At 44.5% G+C, this 22,388-nt stretch overlaps 1 protein-coding gene across 1 annotated transcript in view; it reads left to right on the top strand.

Moving 5' to 3' along the window:
- Window positions 1-18,072, top strand: part of LOC112234570 (stromelysin-3-like) — a 32,138-nt gene extending 14,066 nt beyond the window's left edge. The window contains exons 2-6 of the mRNA XM_024402748.2: window positions 4,699-4,832; window positions 5,446-5,660; window positions 6,073-6,277; window positions 7,128-7,388; window positions 17,305-18,072. Coding sequence (XP_024258516.2) covers window positions 4,699-4,832; window positions 5,446-5,660; window positions 6,073-6,277; window positions 7,128-7,388; window positions 17,305-17,453 — 964 coding nt within the window. The 3' untranslated portion in view covers window positions 17,454-18,072. The remainder of the gene's footprint in view (window positions 1-4,698; window positions 4,833-5,445; window positions 5,661-6,072; window positions 6,278-7,127; window positions 7,389-17,304) is intronic.
- The last annotated feature ends 4,316 nt before the right edge of the window (window positions 18,073-22,388 follow it).

The raw sequence follows: 22,388 nt of genomic DNA, 5'->3' as shown, positions 1-22,388 counted from the left end.
TGAAATAACATATGGAATCATCTAGTTAAGCAAAAAAGTGTTAAACAAATATATTTGAGATTCTTCAAAGTAACCACCCTTTGCCTTGATGACAACTTTGCACACTCTTGGTATTCTGTCAGCCAGCTTCATGAGGTAGTCACCTGGAATGCATTTGAATTAATAGGTGTGCCTTGTTAAAAGTTAATTTGTGGAATTTCTTTCCTTCTAAATGCATTTGAGCCAGTCAGTTGTGTTCTGTATACCACCCATATTTGGTTAAAGATCAAGTCCATTATGGCAAGAACAGCTCAAATAAGAAAAGAGAAACGACAGTTCATCATTACTTTAAGACATGAAGGTCAGTCAATCCGGAAAATGTCAAGAACTTTGAAAGTTTCTTAAAGTGCAATCGCAAAAACCATCAAGCCCTTTGATGAAACTGGCTCTCATGAGGACTGCAACAGGAAAGGAAGTCCGAGTTATCCTCTGTGGCAGAGTTAAGTTCATTAGAGTTAACTGCCTCAGAAATTTGAGTCCAAATACAGTGCCTTGCGAAAGTATTCGGCCCCCTTGAACTTTGCGACCTTTTGCCACATTTCAGGCTTCAAACATAAAGATATAAAACTGTATTTTTTTGTGAAGAATCAACAACAAGTGGGACACAATCATGAAGTGGAACGACATTTATTGGATATTTCAAACTTTTTTACAAATCAAAAACTGAAAAATTGGGCGTGCAAAATTATTCAGCCCCTTTACTTTCAGTGCAGCAAACTCTCTCCAGAAGTTCAGTGAGGATCTCTGAATGATCCAATGTTGACCTAAATGACTAATGATGATAATTACAATCCACCTGTGTGTAATCAAGTCTCCGTATAAATGCACCTGCACTGTGATAGTCTCAGAGGTCCGTTAAAAGCGCAGAGAGCATCATGAAGAACAAGGAACACACCAGGCAGGTCCGAGATACTGTTGTGAAGAAGTTTAAAGCTGGATTTGGATACTAAAAGATTTCCCAAGCTTTAAACATCCCAAGGAGCACTGTGCAAGCGATAATATTGAAATGGAAGGAGTATCAGACCACTGCAAATCTACCAAGACCTGGCCGTCCCTCCAAACTTTCAGCTCATACAAGGAGAAGACTGATCAGAGATGCAGCCAAGAGGCCCATGATCACTCTGGATGAACTGCAGAGATCTACAACTGAGGTGGGAGACTCTGTCCATAGGACAACAATCAGTCGTATATTGCACAAATCTGGCCTTTATGGAAGAGTGGCAAGAAGAAAGCCATTTCTTAAAGATATCCATAAAAAGTGTCGTTTAAAGTTTGCCACAAGCCACCTGGGAGACACACCAAACATGTGGAAGAAGGTGCTCTGGTCAGATGAAACCAAAATTGAACTTTTTGGCAACAATGCAAAACGTTATGTTTGGCGTAAAAGCAACACAGCTCATCACCCTGAACACACCATCCCCACTGTCAAACATGGTGGTGGCAGCATCATGGTTTGGGCCTGCTTTTCTTCAGCAGGGACAGGGAAGATGGTTCAAATTGATGGGAAGATGGATGGAGACAAATACAGGACCATTCTGGAAGAAAACCTGATGGAGTCTGCAAAAGACCTGAGACTGGGACGGAGATTTGTCTTCCAACAAGACAATGATCCAAATGATTGTGACAATGACAATGATCCAGATTCTCAATTGTGTAAGGACACACTTACACAATTCGTAATCAAATGGGAATAGGGACCAGGTGTGCGTAATGACAGTTTCGGAGGGATACGTGAAAAATTTGAAGAGACTTTGTTGGGCCAAGAAACACGAGCAATGGACATTAGATTGGTGGAATTCTGTCCTTTGATCTGATGAGTCCAAATTCGAGATTTTTGGTTCCAACTGCCATGTCGATGTGAGATGCAGAGTAGGTGAATGGATGATCTCCGCATGTGAGGTTCCCACCGTGAAGCACGGAGGAGGAGGTGTGATGGCGTGGGGGTGCTTTGCTGGTGACAGTTGGTTATTTATTTAGAATTCAAGGCACACTTAACGAGCAAGGCTACCACAGCATTCTGCAGCGATACGCCATCCCATCTGGTTTGCGCTTAGTGGGACTATCATTTGTTTTTCAACAGGACAATGACCCAACACTTCCAGGCTGTGTAAAGGCTATCTGACCAAGAAGGAGTGTGATGGCGTGCTGCATCCGATGACCTGGCAATCACCCGACATCAACCCAGTTGAGATGGTTTGGGATGAGTTGGACCACAGAGTGGAGGAAAAGCAGCCAACTAGTGTTGAGCATATGTGGGAACTACTTCAAGACTGTTGGAAAAGCATTCCAAGTGAAGCTGGTTGAGAGAATGCCAAGAGTGTGCAAAGCTGTCATCAAGGCAAAGGGGGCTAATTAATTAATTAATTAATGTAATTATTCACACCCCTGAGTCAATACAATACTGTAATTATTCACACCCCTGAGTCAATACAATACTGTAATTATTCACACCCCTGAGTCAATACAATACTGTAATTATTCACACCCCTGAGTCAATACAATACTGTAATTATTCACACCCCTGAGTCAATACAATACTGTAATTATTCACACCCCTGAGTCAATACAATACTGTGATTATTCACACCCCTGAGTCAATACAATACTGTGATTATTCACACCCCTGAGTCAATACAATACTGTAATTATTCACACCCCTGAGTCAATACAATACTGTAATTATTCACACCCCTGAGTCAATACAATACTGTAATTATTCACACCCCTGAGTCAATACAATACTGTAATTATTCACACCCCTGAGTCAATACAATACTGTAATTATTCACACCCCTGAGTCAATACAATACTGTAATTATTCACACCCCTGAGTCAATACAATACTGTAATTATTCACACCCCTGAGTCAATACAATACTGTAATTATTCACACCCCTGATTATTCACACCCCTGATTATTCACACCCCTGAGTCAATACAATACTGTAATTATTCACACCCCTGATTATTCACACCCTGATTATTCACACCCCTGATTATTCACACCCTGATTATTCACACCCCTAATTATTCACACCCCTGATTATTCACACCCCTGATTATTCACACCCCCGAGTCAATACAATACTGTAATTATTCACACCCCTGAGTCAATACAATACTGTAATTATTCACACCCCTGAGTCAATACATGTTAGAATCATATTTGATTACAGCTGTGAGTCTTTCTGTTTTTTTTTCTATAAGATCTTTTCACACCTGAATTTTACAATATTTGTACATTAGTCTTTTAAAAATCCTTTAGTCCCTGTCAAGCTTGTTGTTGATCATTGCTCGACAGCCATTCTCAAGTTTTGCCATAGATTTTCAATCTGATTTAATTAAGGCAAAACTATAACTAGGCCTCTCAATGTCATCTTGGTAAGCAACTTGTGTTTTAGGTTATTGTTCTGCTGAAAGGTGATTTTGTCTTCCAGTGTCCGACTGAACCAGGTTTTCCTCTAGGATTTTGCCTGTGCTTAGCTTTATTCCATTTATTTAATCCCAAAAAACTCCATTGTCCTTGCCGATGACAGGCATACCCATCACATGATGCAGCCACCACCATGCTTAAAAATATGAAGAGTGGGACTCAGTGATATGTTGTGTTGGATTTGTTTTTTACAGTTTTACTTTAGTGCGTTAATGGAAACAGGATGCATGTTTTGGAATAATTTTATTCTGTACAGTCTTCCTTCTTTTCACTCTTTTAGGTTAGTATTGTGGAGTAACTACAATGTTGTTGATCCATCCTCAGTTTTCTCCTATCACAGCCAGTAAACTCTGTAACTGTTTTAAAGTCACCATTGGCCTCATGGTGAAATCCGTGAGCGGTTTCCTTCCTCTCCGGCAACAGAGTTAGGAAGGACGCCTGTATCTTTGTAGTGACTGGGTGTATTGATACACCACCCAAAGTGTAATTAATAATTTCACGATGCTTAAAGGAATATTCAATGTTGTCTTTTTTATTTTTACCCATCTACCAATCGGTGCCCTTCTTTGCGAGACATAGGAAAACGTCCCTGGTCTTTGTGTTTGAATCTGTGTTTGAAATTCACTGCTCAACTGAGGGACCTTACAGATAATTGTATATGAGGGGTACAGAGATGGGGTAGTCTTTTAAAAATCATGCTATACACTACTATTAAGTGAGTCCATGAAACATATTATGTGACTTGTAAAGCACATTTTTATTCCTATTTAGGCTTGCCATAATAAAGAGGTTAAGTACTTATTGACTCAAGACATTTGAGATTTTCATTTTTAATTCATTTATAAACATTTCTAAAAACATAATTCTACTTTGGCATTATGAGGTATTGTGTGTAGGCCAGGGACACATTCTAAATTGAATCTATTTTAAATACGGACTGCGATGACAGCATTACTTTGATCAGTTACTGTACAAAAGGTCCAATGGAGCTTGAATATCTGAGCCGAGAACCCAGCAAATAGTCAGTGTCAATTTCCACTTCCAGTGAATCTTAATTAATCTCAAAATGGATATATCCCTGGTACGTGCAGTACAAACTTAATAACAAACACGTGAATCAGATTTGTACGGAGCCCCTAAAGTGATGTTATGACTTTTGAAGTGGTCATGAGGTGAACTTTGTCTTAAACAAATGACCTTGCCTTGTGCCTCTGTTTGTTGTGTAGGTACTGGCATGGTGACAACCTGCCCTTTGATGGTCCTGGAGGCATTCTGGCTCATGCCTTTTTTCCCAGAACCCACCGGGCAGGCGACATCCACTTTGACTATGACGAGAGTTGGACTGTGGGCAACAGCATGGGTGAGTGAATAGCATAAATAAGCGATTTACGAGCCTATAGGTACAGATGTAGGATCTTATTTTGATCACCCTGTTCCAGGATACATTTCCTGCAATGCAGGACATTTAAAACATGTAGTTTATTTGAGGTTTAAAAAGGCTTCTGAACGTTGTAATTTCCACTTAGAAATATTTGACTTGATTTTACATTATGACAACCCCTACAAACATGTCCATAGTGGTTAGAGCGTTGGACTAGTAACCGGAAGGTTGCAAGTTCAAACCACCGAGCTGACAAGGTACAAATCTGTCGTTCTGCCCCTGAACAGGCAGTTAACCCACTGCTCCTAGGCCGTCATTGAAAATAAGAATTTGTTCTTAACTGACTTGCATAGTTAAATAAAGGTAAAATAATAATTAACATTTCTTGTTGCTGCAGGATTATCTTCTTTCCGTTGCAAAATTGATCAAATTAGGATCCTACATCTGTAGTAGTTTATACGGGAAGATACTGAATAAACATTGCCAAAGATACTGTAAAGTTACTGCCTAAATCTTGCTCAGGAAAGTTTGGTTAAAGCCCTCTGTCTCACAGTCACTGTCCCTTGTCCTATGTCCCATGGTGGTCCCTCAGGTACGGACCTCTTGCAGGTGGCGGCCCATGAGTTTGGCCATGTTCTTGGCCTCCAGCACTCCCTGGTCCACAGAGCCGTCATGTCCCCCTTCTACAGCTTCTCATACCCTTTGGAGCTGAGTGACGATGACAAGCAGGGCATCCAATACCTGTACGGCCCACCGCGGAAAGCCACGCCTGTCATCACAGAGACCAATGAGATCGAAACCACTGTGGTGAGGAAAAAACATGAATAGAAGTTCAACTTATTATTGATCACATCCATTGTTGGGAGCATATACAATGCCTTCAGAAAGTATTCACACCCCTTGACTTTTACCACATTTTGTTGTGTTACAAAGTGGGATACATTTTTAGTTTTACATTTTTTATTGTCAATGATCTACACAATATACTCTGTAATGTCAAAGTGGAAGTAACATTTTAACAAAATAAAAGTCAAGGGGTGTGAATACTTTCTCAAGATACTGTAGTTAGACACTGAAACATTATTAAGCTTATATGCCCAATTCAATCTCTTGAGAAAAGTTAAGATTCAAGAAAGTGTCTTGCCTTCCAATATTTCCAATACTTTTGCATGACAACCTGTGCTCACTGTGGGTCTCTCTCGCCATGACTTGGCCACAGCCGGACCCCTGCAGGACTAACTTTGATGCAGTGTCCATGATCAGAGGTGAGTTGTTCTTCTTCAAGTCCTGCTATGTGTGGCGTATCCGCGACGGCCGACTGCAGGCGGGGTACCCGGCGCTAGCAACACGCCACTGGAGGGGGATCCCCGACAACATCGATGCGGCCTACGAAGACAAGACTGGAAACAGCTGGTTCTTCCAAGGTGGGTTCCACCATAAAAACAGAATAACTGCCATGCTCTGGGGGTCTTCACCCATTCGAGTAAGTCTATGTCTATGGACGCTCTGTTGGTAGCGGTTGCTTTTAAGCTGCTTTTAAGCTTTTAAGGCATGGTAAGGAGTACAGAAGTAGCTCGTCCAAGGGCAATAAGTCCAAGTTGTCCTGATGGTGGCACTGAACTGCCATTGGGTTTGAAACAAGGCTGCTTGCAGTTATATATATATTTTTTGAAAGGAGATAGTATTTTATGACAGGACCGCTTGTAGCAAATATGGAGTAATGAAAAGAAGGGCACAGACCGGAGAGGCCCAAGGTGAGACTTGCCCCTTTGCCAGGTTGTATGTATGGTCCAGAATCAGGAGTTTAGACTGCTATACCAGACTCTGGCACGTTGGTAGCAGTTCTGAGTAGAACAGAAAGTGTACACTTTGAGAGCCATTTGTATGAAAGTTTAGTTAGGTCAAACTTCTAAAATGAAAATATTGGACAGCAGATCACCAGGGGGGAAATATGCAGAAGGGCTCAGACAGTGTTTGCATGGGTAAATTAGGTCCGTAGCTCCTACAAACAGCAGCAGTAGGGAGGGAGATGTAACACAGCAGTAGGTCCATTCACCAGGTGAAGGTTTCAGCCTGGTTCATGTGACCCACCATCTGCTAAGCACAAAAGTTGCCCCTACAAACTGATACAGGGTCAGATATTATTCCATCCCACAAAAAATTGACATTACAATTGGGAGTGGACTAATCGGTTCCTAGATCTGTTTCTTAAAAGACATGGGCAATGTTTGGTGTGTTCTCATTTGTGTCCCCTGTGTGTGACATCATTAACAGGTGACAGTTATTGGGTGTTTGACGCAGAGAGGAAGATCACAGGGCCGGACTCGTTGAGTCGGCTGGGTCTCCACGTGTCGGACATCCAGGCAGCCCTCATGTGGGGCGAGGACAAGGCCCAGAAGACTTACCTCATCAAGTCGGGAACCTACTGGCGCTTCAGCCCCCTGGAGAACCGGGTGGAGACAGCCCACCCACGCAGCATGCAGGACTGGGGGGGCATCCCCATGGACATCGACGCTGCCTTCCAAGACCAATATGGTGAGAGTCGTACTTCCATCACTGTAAGAAGAAAACATAAGTTAATAATGTTTTTCCAGCAAACTTAACATGTGTAAATATTTGCATGAACATAACAAGATTCAACAACTAAGACATAAACTGAACGAGTTCCACAGACATGTGACTAACAGAAGTGGAATAATGTGTCCCTGAACAAAGGGGGGTCAAAATCAAAAGTAACAGTCAGTATCCCTAGCCCTCACCCGCCCTAGCCCTCACCCTCCGATCCAACAGGTCCCAGACGTGCTCAATGGGATTGAGATCCGGGCTCTTCGTTGGCCATGGCAGAACACTGATATTCCTGTCTTGCAGGAAATCACACACAAAATGAAATCAAATCAAATCAAATCAAATCAAATCAAATTTTATTTGTCACATACACATGGTTAGCAGATGTTAATGCGAGTGTAGCGAAATGCTTGTGCTTCTAGTTCCGACAATGCAGTAATAACGAGCAAGTAATCTAACTAACAATTCCAAAAAATCTACTGTCTTATACACAGTGTAAGGGGATAAAGAATATGTACATAAGGATATATGAATGAGTGATGGTACAGAGCAGCATAGGCAAGATACAGTAGATGATATCGAGTACAGTATATACATATGAGATAAGTATGTAAACCAAGTGGCATAGTTAAAGTGGCTAGTGATACATGTATTACATAAGGATGCAGTCGATGATATAGAGTACAGTATCAACGTATGCATATGAGATGAACAATGTAGGGTAAGTAACATTATATAAGGTAGCATTGTTTAAAGTGGCTAGTGATATATTTACATCATTTCCCATCAATTCCCATGATTAAAGTGGCTGGAGTAGAGTCAGTGTCATTGACAGTGTGTTGGCAGTAGCCACTCAATGTTAGTGGTGGCTGTTTAACAGTCTGATGGCCTTGAGATAGAAGCTGTTTTTCAGTCTCTCGGTCCCAGCTTTGATGCACCTGTACTGACCTCGCCTTCTGGATGACAGCGGGGTGAACAGGCAGTGGCTCGGGTGGTTGATGTCCTTGATGATCTTTATGGCCTTCCTGTAGCATCGGGTGGTGTAGGTGTCCTGGAGGGCAGGTAGTTTGCCCCGGTGATGCGTTGTGCAGACCTCACTACCCTCTGGAGAGCCTTACGGTTGAGGGCGGTGCAGTTGCCATACCAGGCGGTGATGCAGCCCGCCAGGATGCTCTCGATTGTGCATCTGTAGAAGTTTGTGAGTGCTTTTGGTGACAAGCCGAATTTCTTCAGCCTCCTGAGGTTGAAGAGGCGCTGCTGCGCCTTCCTCACGATGCTGTCTGTGTGAGTGGACCAATTCAGTTTGTCTGTGATGTATGCCGAGGAACTTAAAACTTGCTACCCTCTCCACTACTGTTCCATCGATGTGGATGGGGGTGTTCCCTCTGCTGTTTCCTGAAGTCCACAATCATCTCCTTAGTTTTGTTGACGTTGAGTGTGAGGTTATTTTCCTGACACCACACTCCGAGGGCCCTCACCTCCTCCCTGTAGGCCGTCTCGTCGTTGTTGGTAATCAAGCCTACCACTGTTGTGTCGTCCGCAAACTTGATGATTGAGTTGGAGGCGTGCATGGCCACGCAGTCGTGGGTGAACAGGGAGTACAGGAGAGGGCTCAGAACGCACCCTTGTGGGGCCCCAGTGTTGAGGATCAGCGGGGAGGAGATGTTGTTGCCTACCCTCACCACCTGGGGGCGGCCTGTCAGGAAGTCCATCCATGAGCAGTATGGATGGTGGCTCTGTCATGTTGGAGGGTCATGTCAGGATGAGCCTGCAGGAAGGGTACCGCATGAGGGAGGAGGATGTCTTCCCTGTAACGCACAGCGTTGAGATTACCTGCAATGACAACCTGCTCAGTCCGATGATTCTGTGACACACCGCCCCAGACCATGACGGGCCCTCCACCTCCAAATCGATCCCGCTCCAGAGTTCAGGCATCCTAGAGAGGAACCAGGCTATGAGGGGTGGCCAGTCCTCTTCTGTCTGTGCCGGCTGGAGATTATAACAGAACATGGCCAAGATGTTCAAATGTTCATAAATGACCAGCATGGTCAAATAATAATAATCACAGTAGTTGTCGAGGGTGCAACAAGTCTGCACCTCAGGAGTAAATGTCAGTTGGCTTTTCATATCCGATCATTAAGAGTATCTCTACCGCTCCTGCTGTCTCTAGAGAGTTGAAAACATCAGGTCTGAGACAGGTAGCACGTCCGGTGAACAGGTCAGTGTTCCATAGCCGCAGGCAGAACAGTTGAAACTGGAGCAGCAGCACGGCCAGGTGGACTGGGGACAGCAAGGAGTCATCATGCCAGGTAGTCCTGAGGCATGGTCCTTTGGCTCAGGTCCTCCGAGAGATAGAAAGAACGAAAGAGAGAAAGAGAGAATTAGAGAGAGCATACTTAAATTCACACAGGACACCCGATAAGACAGGAGAGGTACTCCAGATATAACAGACTGACCCTAGCCCCCCGACACATAAACTACTGCAGCATAAATACTGGAGGCTGAGACAGGAGGTGTCAGGAGACACTGTGCCCCCATCCGATGAAACCCACGGATAGGGCCAAACAGGCAGGATATAACCCCACCCACTTTGCCGAAGCACAGCCCCCACACCACTAGAGGGATATATTCAACCACCAACTTACCATCCTGAGACAAGGCCGAGTATAGCCCACAAAGATCTCCGCCACAGCACAACCCAAGCGGGGGCGCCAACCCAGACAGGAAGATCACGTCAGTGACTCAAACCCCTCAATTGGCGCACCCATCCTAGGGACGGCATGGAAGAGCAACAGTAAGCCAGTGACTCAGCCCCTGTAATAGGGTTAGAGGCAGAGAATCCCAGTGGAGAGAGGGGAACCGGCCATGCAGAGACAGCAAGGGCGGTTCGTTGCTCCAGAACCTTTCCGTTCACCTTCACAATCCTGGGCCAGACTACACTCAATCATATGACCTACTGAAGAGATGAGTCTTCAGTGAAGACTTAAAGGCTGAGACAGAGTCTGCGTCTCTCACATGGGTAGGCAGACCATTCCATAAAGATGTAGCTCTGTAGAAGAAAGCCCTGCCTCCAGCTGTTTGCTTAGAAATTCTAGGGACAATTAGGAGGCCTGAGTCTTGTGACCGTAGCGTACGTGTAGGTATGTACAGTAGGACCAAATCGTAAAGACTGGTAGGCTCAAGCCCATGTAATGCTTTGTAGGTTAGCAGTAAAACCTTGAAATCAGGGAGGGAGGCTAGCACTGGAGGAATATGATCATGTTTTTTGGTTCTAGTCAGGATTCTAATAGCCGTATTTAGCACTAACTGAAGTTCATTTAGTGCTTTATCCGGGTAGCCGGAAAGTAGAGCATTGCAGTAGTCTAACCTAGAAGTGACAAAAGCATGGATTCATTTTTCTGCATAATTTTGGGACAGAAAGTTTCTGATTTTTGCAATGTTATGTAGATGGAAAAAAGCTGTCCTTGAAACAGTCTTGATATGTACGTCAAATGAGAGATCAGTGTCCAGAGTAATGCCGAGGTCTTTCACAGTTTTATTTGAGACGACTGTACAACAATCAAGATTAATTGTCAGATTCAACAGAAGATCTCTTTGTTTCTTGGGACCTAGAACAAGCATCTCTGTTTTGTCCGAGTTTAAAAGTAGAAAGTTTGCAGCCATCCACTTCCTTATGTCTGAAACACAGGCTACTAGCGAGGGCAATTTTGGGGCTTCACCATGTTTCATTGAAATGTACAGATGTGTGTAATCCGCATAGCAGTGAAAGTTAACATTATGTTTTCGATTGACATCCCCAAGAGGTAAAATATAGTGAAAACAATAGTGGTCCTAAAACGGAACCTTGAGGAACACCGACATTTGCAGTTGATTTGTCAGATGACAAACCATTCACAGAGACAAACTGATATCTTTCCGACAGATAAGATCTAAACCAGGCCAGAACTTGTCCGTGTAGACCAATTTGGGTTTCCAATCTCTCCAAAAGAATGTGGTGATCAATGGTATCAAAAGCAGCACTAAGTTCTAGGAGCACGAGGACAGATGCAGAGCCTCGGTCTGAAGCCATTAAAAGGTAATTTACCACCTTCAGTGCAGTCTCAGTGCTATGATGGGGTCGAAAACCAGACTGAAGCATTTGGTATACATTGTTTGTCTTCAGGAAGGCAACAGCTGTTTCTAAAAATTTTGAGAGGAATGGAAGATTCAATGTAAGCCGATAGTTTAAAAAATATTTTCTGGGTCAAGGTTTGGCTTTTTCAAGAGAGACTTTATTGCTGCCACTTTTAGTGAGTTTAGTACACATCCGGTGGAAAGAGAGCCGTTCATTATGTTAAAAAAAAAAATTCATTTTTTTTTAACCTTTATTCAACTAGGCAAGTCAGTTAAGAACAAATTCTTATTTTCAATGACGAGGAACAGTGGGTTAACTTGCCTGTTCAGGGGCAGAACATAGGAGGGCCAAGCACAGGAAGCAGCTCTTTCAGTAGTTTAGTTGGAATAGGGTCCAGTATGCAGCTTGAAGGTTTAGAGGCCATGATTATTTTCATGATATAGTACTAAAACACTTGAGTGGTCTCTCTTGATCCTAGATCCTGGCAGAGTTGTGCAGACTCAGGACAACTGAGCTTTGGAGGAATACACATATTTAAAGAGGAGTTCCTAATTTGCTTTCTTATGATCATGATCTTTTCCTCAAAGAAGTTCATGAATTTATTACTGCTGAAGTGAAAGCCATCCTCTCTTGGGGAATGCTGCTTTTTAGTGAGCTTTGCGACCGTATCAAAAAGACATTTCGGATTGTTTTTATTTTCCACAATTAAGTTGGAAAAATAGGATGATCGAGCAGCAGTGAGGGCTCTTCGATACTGCACGGTACTGTCTTTCCAAGCTAGTCGGAAGACTTCCAGTTTGGTGGCACCATTTCCGTTCCAATTTTTTGCCGGTCCTGTCTGGTCCAGCAACGGTGGGTTTGTGCCCATAGGCGACGTTGTTGCCGGTGATGTCTAGTGAGGACCTGCATTACAATAGGCCTTACATGCCCTCAGTCCAGCCTCTCTCAGCTTATTGCGGACAGTCTGAGCACTGATGGAGGGATTTTGCGTTCCTGGTGTAACTCGGGCAGTTGTTGTTACCATCCTGTATCTGTCCCACAGGTGTGATGTTCGGATGTACCGATCCTGTGCAGGTGTTGTTACACGTGGTCTGCCACTGCGAGGACGATCAGCTTTTCTTTCTGTCTCCCTGTAGCGCTGTCTTAGGCGTCTCACAGTACGGACATTGCAATTTATTGCCCTGGCCACATCTGCAGTCCTCATCCCTCCTTGCAGCATGCCTATTGCACGTTCACGCAGATGAGCAGGGACCATGGGCATCTTTCTTTTGTTGTTTTTCAGAGTCAGTAGAAAGGCCTCTTTAGTGTCCTACGTTTTCATAACTGTGACCTTAATTGCCTACCATCTGTAAGCTGTTAGTGTCTTAAAACCTGTTTGGGAAAGGCGTCCAGCTAGCGGCACACCAGGCCAACATCCGGTGAAATTGCAGAGCCCAAAATTCAAAAACAGAAATACTCATAATAAAAATTCATAAAACATACAAGTGTTATACGTCGGCTTAAAGATTAACGTCTTGTTGCCGCCGTGTCAGATTTCAAAAAGGCTTTACGGCGAAACCATGTGATTATCTGAGGATAGAGCCTCGCGTACAAAACCATACAAACATTTTCCAGACAAGTAGAGGAGTCACAAAAGTTAGAAATAGCGATAAAATTAATCACTTACCTTTGATGAGCTTCATTTGGTTGCATTCACAAGACTCCATGTTACACAATAAATCTTTATGTCCAAAAACCTCTTTTTTTGGCACGTTTCATTCAGAAAATCCATTGGCTCAAAGGCGGTCACAACAGGCAGATGAAAAATCCAAATCGTATCAGTAAAGTTTGTAGAAACATGTCAAACGATGTTAATAATCAATCCTCCTTTTTTTGTCTAAATAATCACTAATAATCAATAATATTTCAAACGGACAATAGCGTCGTCAATAGGAAGGAAAAACAACGAAAGGCGCGCTCTCGGTCGGGCTCACCAAACAGGTCTGGGACTTTCCACTGTCCACTCATTCAAAGTGGTCATTCTCCTTAGTTTTTCAGAATTAAAACCTGAAACAATGTCTAAAGACTGTTCACATGTAGTGGAAACCATAGGGAACGCAATCTGGGTCATATCCGTTTATATGGTGGATAGGCTTTCAATGTAAAAACTTCCTGGATGGATTTTCCTCAGGTTTTCGCCTACCATATCAGTTCTGTTATACTCACATACATTATTTTAACAGTTTTGGAAATGTTAGTGTTTTCTATCCAAATCTTCCAATTATATGCATATCCTAGCTTCTGGGCCTGAGTAACAGACTGAGATGCCGAATTTCTTCATCCGCCTTAGAAAGTAGAGACGCTATTGCACCCTTTACGTTGTTTCAACATAATTTGTCAATGTATTGTGACAGAATCAACTTGGAAAATACATTGGATTTGAAAAAGTAATTAACCAGCACTGATTTTATTTCATTTCAACCAGTGTAGTGAACATTGAAATTAGGGTAAAACTTGAATACATTGATGTCACGTTCTGACCATAGTTCTGTTATTTTATTCTTTGTTTTAGTATGGTCAGGGCGTGAGTTGGGGTGGGCAGTCTGTTTGTTTTTCTATGTTGGTTTTTGTGTTCAGCCTAGTATGGTTCTCAATCAGAGGCAGGTGTCGTTAGTTGTCTCTGATTGAGAATCATACTTAGATAGCCTGGGTTTCACTTTTGGTTTGTGGGTGTTTGTTTCCGTGTAACTGTTTGGGCCACACGGTAAATGTTTCGGTTTATTTCACGTTTATTATTTTGTTCCCGTGTTCAGTAGTGTTTTTGAATAAATCAATATGGACACTTACCACACCGCGCTTTGGTCCGATCCTTACTCCTCCTCAGGCGAAGAGGAGGATATCCGTTACAGAAACACCCACCACCAGAGGACCAAGCAGCGTGGTAATGGGCAGCAGCAGGAGAGGCAGCGATATTTGGAGAACTGGACTTGGGAGGAGATTCTGGACGGCAAAGGACCCTGGGCACAGCCAGGGGAATATCGCCGCCCCAAAGCAGAGCTGGAGGCAGCGAAAGCAGAGAGGCGCCGGTTTGAGGAGGCAGCACGGCAGCGTGGCTGGAAGCCCGAGAGGCAGCCCCAAAAATGTATTGGGGGAGGCACACGGGGAGTGTGGCTAAGTCAGGTAGGAGACCTGAGCCAAATCCATGTGCTTACCGGAGAGTGAGAGGGACCGGGCAAGCACTGTGTTATGTGGTGGAGCGCACGGTGTCCCCCGGTGCGTGTGCATAGCCCGGTGCGGTACATTCCAGCTCTTCGTATCGGTCGGGCTAGAGTGGGCATCGAGCCAGGTGCCATGAAGCCGGCTCTACGCATCTGGTCTCCAGTGCGTCTCCTCGGGCTGGAGTACATGGCACCAGCCTTATGCATGGTGTCCCCGGGTTCGCCAGCACAGCCCAGTACGGGCTATTCCACCTCGCCGCACTGGCCCGGCTACGGGGAGCATTCAACCAGGTAAGGTTGGGCAGGCTCGGTGCTCAAGAGCTCCAGTGCGCCTGCACGGTCCGGTCTATCCGGTGCCACCGCCACGCACCAGCCCTCCGGTGGCAGCCCCCCGTATCAGGCTGTCTCTGCGTCTTCTCCCTACAGGTGCTCCCGCCTGTCCAGCGCTGCCAGAGCCTTCCTCCTGCCCAGCGCCGTCAGAGTCTCCCGTCTGTCCTGAGCCGCCAGAGTCTCCCGTCTGTCCTGAGCCGCCAGAGTCTCCCGTCTGTCCTGAGCCGCCAGAGTCTCCCGTCTGTCCTGAGCCGCCAGAGTCTCCCGTCTGTCCTGACCCGCCAGAGTCTCCCATCTGTCCTGACCCGCCAGAGTCCCCCGTCTGTCCTGACCCGCCAGAATCCCCGTCTGTCCTGACCCACCAGAGTCTCCCGTCTGTCCTGAGCCGCCAGAGTCTCCCGTCTGTCAACCAGGAGCCGCCGGAGCCGTCAGTCAGCCAGGAGACGCTGGAGCGTCAGTCAGTCAGGAGCCGCCGGAGCGTCAGCCAGCCAAGAGCCGCCAGAGCCGTCAGCCAGCCAGGAGCCGCCAGAGCCGTCAGCCAACCAGGAGCCGCCAGAGCCGTCAGCCAGCCAGGAGCCGCCTGTCCGGCGCTGCCGCAGTCTCCCGCCTTTCCGGCGCTGCCAGAATCTCCCGTCCATTTGGGACCCGTGGTGAGGGTCCCCAGTACGAGGTCGGAGGCGAGGGTCGCCGCTCATAAGAGACCAAGGGGGCGGTTGAGGAGGCGGACAAAAACTATGGTGAAGTGGGGTCCACGTCCCGCGCCAGAGCCGCCACCGCGGACAGACGCCCACCCAGACCCTCCCCTACAGGTTCAGGTTTTGCGGCCGGAGTCCGCACCTTTGGGGGGGGTACTGTCACGTTCTGACCATAGTTCTGTTATTTTATTCCTTGTTTTAGTATGGTCAGGGCGTGAGTTGGGGTGGGCAGTCTATGTTGGTTTTCTATGTTGGTTTTTGTGTTCAGCCTAGTATGGTTCTCAATCAGAGACAGGTGTCGTTAGTTGTCTCTGATTGAGAATCATACTTAGGTAGCCTGGGTTTTACTTTTGGTTTGTGGGTGTTTGTTTCCGTGTGAGTGTTTGGGCCACACGGTAAATGTTTCGGTTTTGTATATTTCATGTTTATTATTTTGTTCCAGTGTTCAGTTGTTTTTTTGAATAAATCAATATGGATACTTACTACGCCACGCTTTGGTCCTCCTCTCCTTCCCCAGACGACAAGCGTTACAATTGACTTAAACTTACTAAAAGGTTGCTACATCAATCTAATTTCAACATAATCATCAAACCAATGTATACGTTGAAAATGCATTGAAAATTCAACATAGAAACGTACAAAATCATTGATTCAACCGGTGTGTCCTCAGTGGGAAGAGTGGTGGTGTTGTTGGTCCACGTCAAGTCCTCTGTGATGTGGATTCCAAGGAATTTAATACTGCTGACTCTCTACTGCAGTCCCAATGATGTGGATCGGGGCATGTCAATGAACAGCATTCTCACATAGGTGTTCTTCTTGTCCAGATGTGTTAGGGCTGTGTGAGTAGCGATGTAAAGTGGATCCAGTGTGCCCGGCATGCTGGTCTTGATGTGGGCCATGACCATCCTCTCCCTCGAAGCACTTCATGATGACTAGGGTGAGTGCGACGGGGCAATTAGTAATTTGGGCGTCACCTTGTTTTTATTGGGCACTGGGACGATGGTGGTCTCTTTGAAGCAGGAGGGGACTACAGCCAGACAGGGACAGGTTGATTATGTGCAAAAAGATGCCAACCAGCTGGTCAGCACACTGAGGATGCGGCTAGGGATGTCATCTTTTCAGAGTTTTCCTCATGCCTCCGAGAGCGAAAGCACTTGGTTGCCCGTAGCAGCAGGAGCATTGCTGGATGCCTCGACGCGAGCATAGAATGTGTTAAGCTTGTCTAGGACGCAGGCTTCGGTGGGCACCACACAGCTGGATTTGCCTTTAGTCCGTGATCGTCTGTAGTCCTTGCCACATGCATCTTGAGCCTGTGTTGTCTTCAAGTTTGAGACTGAATTGTCTTTTTGCTTCCCTCGTGGATTTGCAGAGCTCGCACCTGCTTGCCTTGTACGTGTCGCGAGCCACCGAGTCATCAGGGTTAATTTTGATGACATTGAATGCATTTAAAGTGACACTGACATTGAAAATGTGTGTGTGTGTGTGTACAAACCATGATAATTCTGTTGAACTGCAGTGGACTAAATGTTGACCCTTTGTCCTCTTGACAGGATATGCTCATTTCCTGAGTGGGATGCAGTATTGGAAGTTTGACCCGGTGGAGGTGACGGTTCTGGAAGGATACCCACGCTATATCGGCATGGACTTCTTTGGCTGCCCACCTCCTATTATCGATAAAGCCCATGAAGAGTCCATATAGCCCAAAGAGGTGAATGGAATATCAAGACCAAATTAATTTGTTTGCTCTTAAGACTGTCACTACAACGGGACTTTAGACTGATATAATTACATCATTGCGTAACATCAGCAGGTTGACTGCAGCTGTTGGTCTAATAGAGGTGAGGACTTGGCTGAAACTTTCATTATGAACCCAGTCTGAGGTCCGTGGCTGTCTGAAGACCACTAGAAATTGAGGTCATATTTCAACAGATGAATTGGGTATATTTCATTCTATCATCACCCACATTTTCTGGTGTAAAATCAATGCACAGGCTTTCAGAGATATGTTAAAGAGCACATGGACAGCTCTGCTGAATATATATATATATTTTTACTTGATGTATAGCCTTGATTCTTATTTATTGTTGTTTTTGTTGTCAAATGTTTTTTATCCACAGATGAGTCTCAATAATGTTTCTGTGCCCCTCTTTCTTTCATGCCATTGTTTATCGGGTGTAGCCGTGTAAACCTATTTGACAGGGACCCACATTTTCTCTCCAGCCTCATTGAGCTTTCTATTTCACACAGATGTGCTCAAACAGACCAAAAGGAAGGTACATTTGTACCTCAAATAAAGTGCTTTGCCTTTAACAGTTAAAGGTTACATTACACTCCAAAATCAAAGTTTGTCAGATGTTTTGATACCTTAAAAGTAGTGTCCTAGGTCGTTGATTTCAACAGAACATCTGTTTTGTACATCCCGCTATACGACACATTCCAAAATGAATGGAAAGGATAAGCACCATTAAATTTGCTGTGCTTACCTTTTCAATTTATTTGGGTTTGACGCATATTTTAATTTGACCTTTAACTAGGCAAGTCAGATAAGAACAAATTCTTATTTACAATGACGGCCTACCCTGGACGACGCTGGGCCAATTGTGCGCTTCCCTATGGGACTACCCATCACGGCCGGATGTGATTTCATTTGTCATGCAGCTAGCGTCAATGAAAAAGCTATTGGTGTTGCAGTGTATCAGTGCAGGCCACTGATACCATTTCCTCACTTTTTTATACATTGTGATCAATCAATCAGTCATATTTATTTACAAAGCCCTTCTCACATCAGCTGATGTCAGAAAGTGCTGTACAGAATCCCAGCCCAAAACCCCATGCGGCAAGCAATGCAGGTGTAGAAGCATTGCGGCTAGGAAAAACTCCCTAGAAAGGCCAGAACCTAGGAAGAAACCTAGAGAGGAACCAGGCTATGAGGGTGGCCAGTCCTCTTCTGGCTGTGCCGGGTGGAGGTTATAACAGAACATGGCCAAGATGTTCAAATGTTCATAGATGACCAGCAGGGTGAAATAATAATAATCACAGTGGTTGTAGAGGGTGCAACAGCACCTCAGGAGGAAATGTCAGTTGGCTTTTCATAGCCGATCATTCAGAGTATCTCCACCTCTCCTGCTGTCTCTAGTAAAGGTCAACCGATTAATCGGAATGGCCGATTAATTAGGGCCGATTTCAAATTTTCATAACAATCGGAAATCTGTATTTTTGTATGCCGATGTTGACAATTTTTCAAAATATATATTTTTTCAACTTTATTTAACGAGGCAAGTCAGTTAAGAACACATTCTTATTTTCAATGACGGCGTAGGAACGGTGGGTTAACTGCCTTGTTCAGGGGCAGAACAACAGATTTTTACCTTGTCAGCTCAGGGATTCAATCTTGCAACCTTACGGTTAACTAGTCCAACTCTCTAACCACCTGCCTCACGAGGAGCCTGCCTGTTACGCGAATGCAGTAAGAAGCCAAGGTAAGTTGCTGGCTAGCATTAAACTTATCTTATAAAAAACAATCAATCAATCATAATCACTAGTTATAACTACACATGGTTGATGATATTGCTAGTTTATCTAGCATGTCCTGCGTTGCATATAATCGATGCGGTGCGTGTACCTAACCATAAACATCAATGCCTTTCTTAAAATCAATACACAGAAGTATATATTTTTAAACCTGCATATTTAGCTAAAAGAAAGGTTAGCAGGCAATATTAACCAGGTGAAATTGTCACTTATCTTGCGTTCATTGCACGCGGGGTCAGGGTAAATGCAACAGTTTGGGCCGCCTCGCTCATTGCTAATTTGCCAGAATTTTACGTAATTATGACATAACACTGAAGGTTGTGCAATGTAACAGCAATATTTAGACTTAGGGATGCCATCCGTTAGAAAAAATACGGAACGGTTCCGTATTTCACTGAAAGAATAAACGTTTTGTTTTCAAAATGATCGTTTCCGGATTCTACCATATTAATTAATTTCTGTGTGTTATTATGTTATAATTAAGTCTATGATTTGATAGAGCAGTCTGACTGAGCGATGGGAGGCACCAGCAGGCTCTTAAGCATTCATTCAAACAGCACTTTCTTGTGTTATGCCAGCAGCTCTTCGCAATGCTTCAAGAATTGCGCAGTTTATTACTTCAAGTCTATCAACTCCCGAGATTAGGCTGGTGTAACCGATGTGAAGTGGCTAGCTAGTTAGCGGGGTGCGCGCTATTAGCGTTTCAAACATCACTCGCTCTGAGGCTTAGTTGTTCCCCTTGCTCTGCATGGGTAATGCTGCTTCCAGAGTGGCTGTTGTCGATGTGTTCCTAGTTCGAGGCCAGGTAGTGTGGGGAGAGGGATGGAAGCTATACTGTTACACTGGCAGTACTAAAGTGCCTATAAGAACATCCCATAGTCAAAGGTATATGAAATACAAATGGTATAGAGGAATAGTCCTATAATAATTACAACCTAAAACTTCTTACCTGGGAATATTGAAGACTCATGTTAAAAGGAAAAACCAGCTTTCATATGTTCTCATGTTCTGAGCAAGGAACTTAAACGTTAGCTTTCTCACATGGCACATATTGCACTTTTACTTTCTTCTCCAACACTTTGTTTTTGCATTATTTAAAGGAAATTGAACATGTTTCATTATTTTTTTTATTTTTTTTTATTTCACCAGGTAGGCTAGTTGAGAACAAGTTCTCATTTGCAACTGCGACCTGGCCAAGATAAAGCAAAGCAGTGTGAGACAGACAACAACACAGAATTACACATGGAGTAAACAATAAACAAGCCAATAACACAATAAACAAATCAATGACACAGTAGAAAAAAGAAAGTCTATATACAGTGTGTGCAAAAGGCATGAGGAGGTAGGCAATAAATAGGCTTTCGGAAAGAATAGTTACAATTTAGCAGATTAACACTGGAGTGATAAATGAGCAGATGATGTTGTGCAAGTAGAGATACTGGTGTGCAAAAGAGCAGAAAAGTATAAATAAAATAAAAACAGTATGGGGATGAGGTAGATAGATTTGGTGGGCTATTTACAGATGGACTATGTACAGCTGCAGCGATCGGTTAGCTGCTCAGATAGTTGATGTTTAAAGTTGATGAGGGAAATAAAAGTCTCCAATTTAAGCGATTTTTGCAATTCGTTCCAGTCACTGGCAGCAGAGAACTGGAAAGAAAGGCGGCCAAATGAGGTGTTGGCTTTGGGGAGGATCAGTGAGATATACCTGCTGGAACGTGTGCTACGGGTGGGTGTTGTTATCGTGACCATTGAACTGAGATAAGGCAGAGCTTTACCTAGCATAGACTTATAGATGACCTGGAGCCAGTGGGTCTGGCAACGAATATGTAGCGAGGGCCAGCCGACTAGAGCATATAGGTCATAGTGGTGGGTGGTATAAGATGATTTGGTAACTAAACGGATGGCACTGTGATAGACTGCATCCAGTTGAGTAGAGTGTTGGAAGCTATTTTGTAGATGACATTGCCGAAGTCGATGATCGGTAGGATAGTCAGTTTTACTAGGGTAAGTTTGGCGGCGTGAGTGAAGGAGACTTTGTTGCGAAATGGAAAGCCGATTCTAGATTTGATTTTTGATTGGAGATGTTTAATATGTGTCTGGAAGGAGAATTTGAGGCTAAATTGATTTTATTGATGTATTATATTAAGTTAAAATAAGTGTTCATTCAGTTTTGCTGTAATTGTCTTTATTACAAATAAATAAATAACGAACGATTAATCGTTATCGGCTTTTTTTGGTCCTACAATAATCGGCATCGGCGTTGAAAAATCATAATTGGTCGACCTCTAGTCTCTAGAGAGTTGAAAACAGCAGGTCTGGGACAGGTAGCAAGCCCGGTGAACAGGTCAGAGTTCCATAGCCGCAGGCAGAACAGTTGAAACTGGAGCAACAGCACGACCAGGTAGACTGGGGACAGCAAGGAGTAATCAGGCCAGGTTGTCCTGAGGCATGGTCCAAGGACTCAGGTCCTCCGAGAGAGAGAAAAAGAGAGCAAGAAAGAGAGAGAGAATTCAGGACACTGGATAAGACAGGAGAAATACTCCAAATATATTAGACTGACCCAAGCCCTCAGACACAAACTATTGCAGCATAAATACTGGAGGCTGAGACAGGAGGGGTCGGGAGACACTGTGGCCCTGTCCGACGATACCCCCGGACAGGGCAAAACAGGCAGGATATAACCCCCCCTACTTTGCCAACGCACAGCCCCCACACCACTAGAGGGATATCTTCAACCACCAACTTACCATCCTGAGACAAGGCCGAGTATAGCCCACGAAGATCTCCCCCACGGCACGAACCCAAGGGGGGTGCCAACCCAGACAGGAAGATCACGTCAGTGACTCAACCCCCTCAAGTGGCGCACCCCTCCTAGGGATGGCATGGAAGAGCACCAGTAAGCCAGTGACTCAGCCCCTGTAATAGGGTTTGAGGCAGAGATTCCCAGTGGAGCGAGGGTTACCAGCCAGGCAGAGACCGCAAAGGCAGTTCGTTGCTCCAGTGCCTTTCCATTCACCTTCACACTCCTGGGCCAGACTACACTCAATCATAGGACCTACTGAAGAGATGAGTTCAATAAAGACTTAAAGGTCGAGACCGA

The sequence above is a fragment of the Oncorhynchus tshawytscha genome, linkage group LG33 (genome assembly GCF_018296145.1).
Source record: "Oncorhynchus tshawytscha isolate Ot180627B linkage group LG33, Otsh_v2.0, whole genome shotgun sequence".
Taxonomy (NCBI): domain Eukaryota; kingdom Metazoa; phylum Chordata; class Actinopteri; order Salmoniformes; family Salmonidae; genus Oncorhynchus; species Oncorhynchus tshawytscha.
The sequence above is the reverse complement of the archived record's forward strand: the minus strand, read 5'-3'. Positions and strand labels throughout refer to the sequence as shown.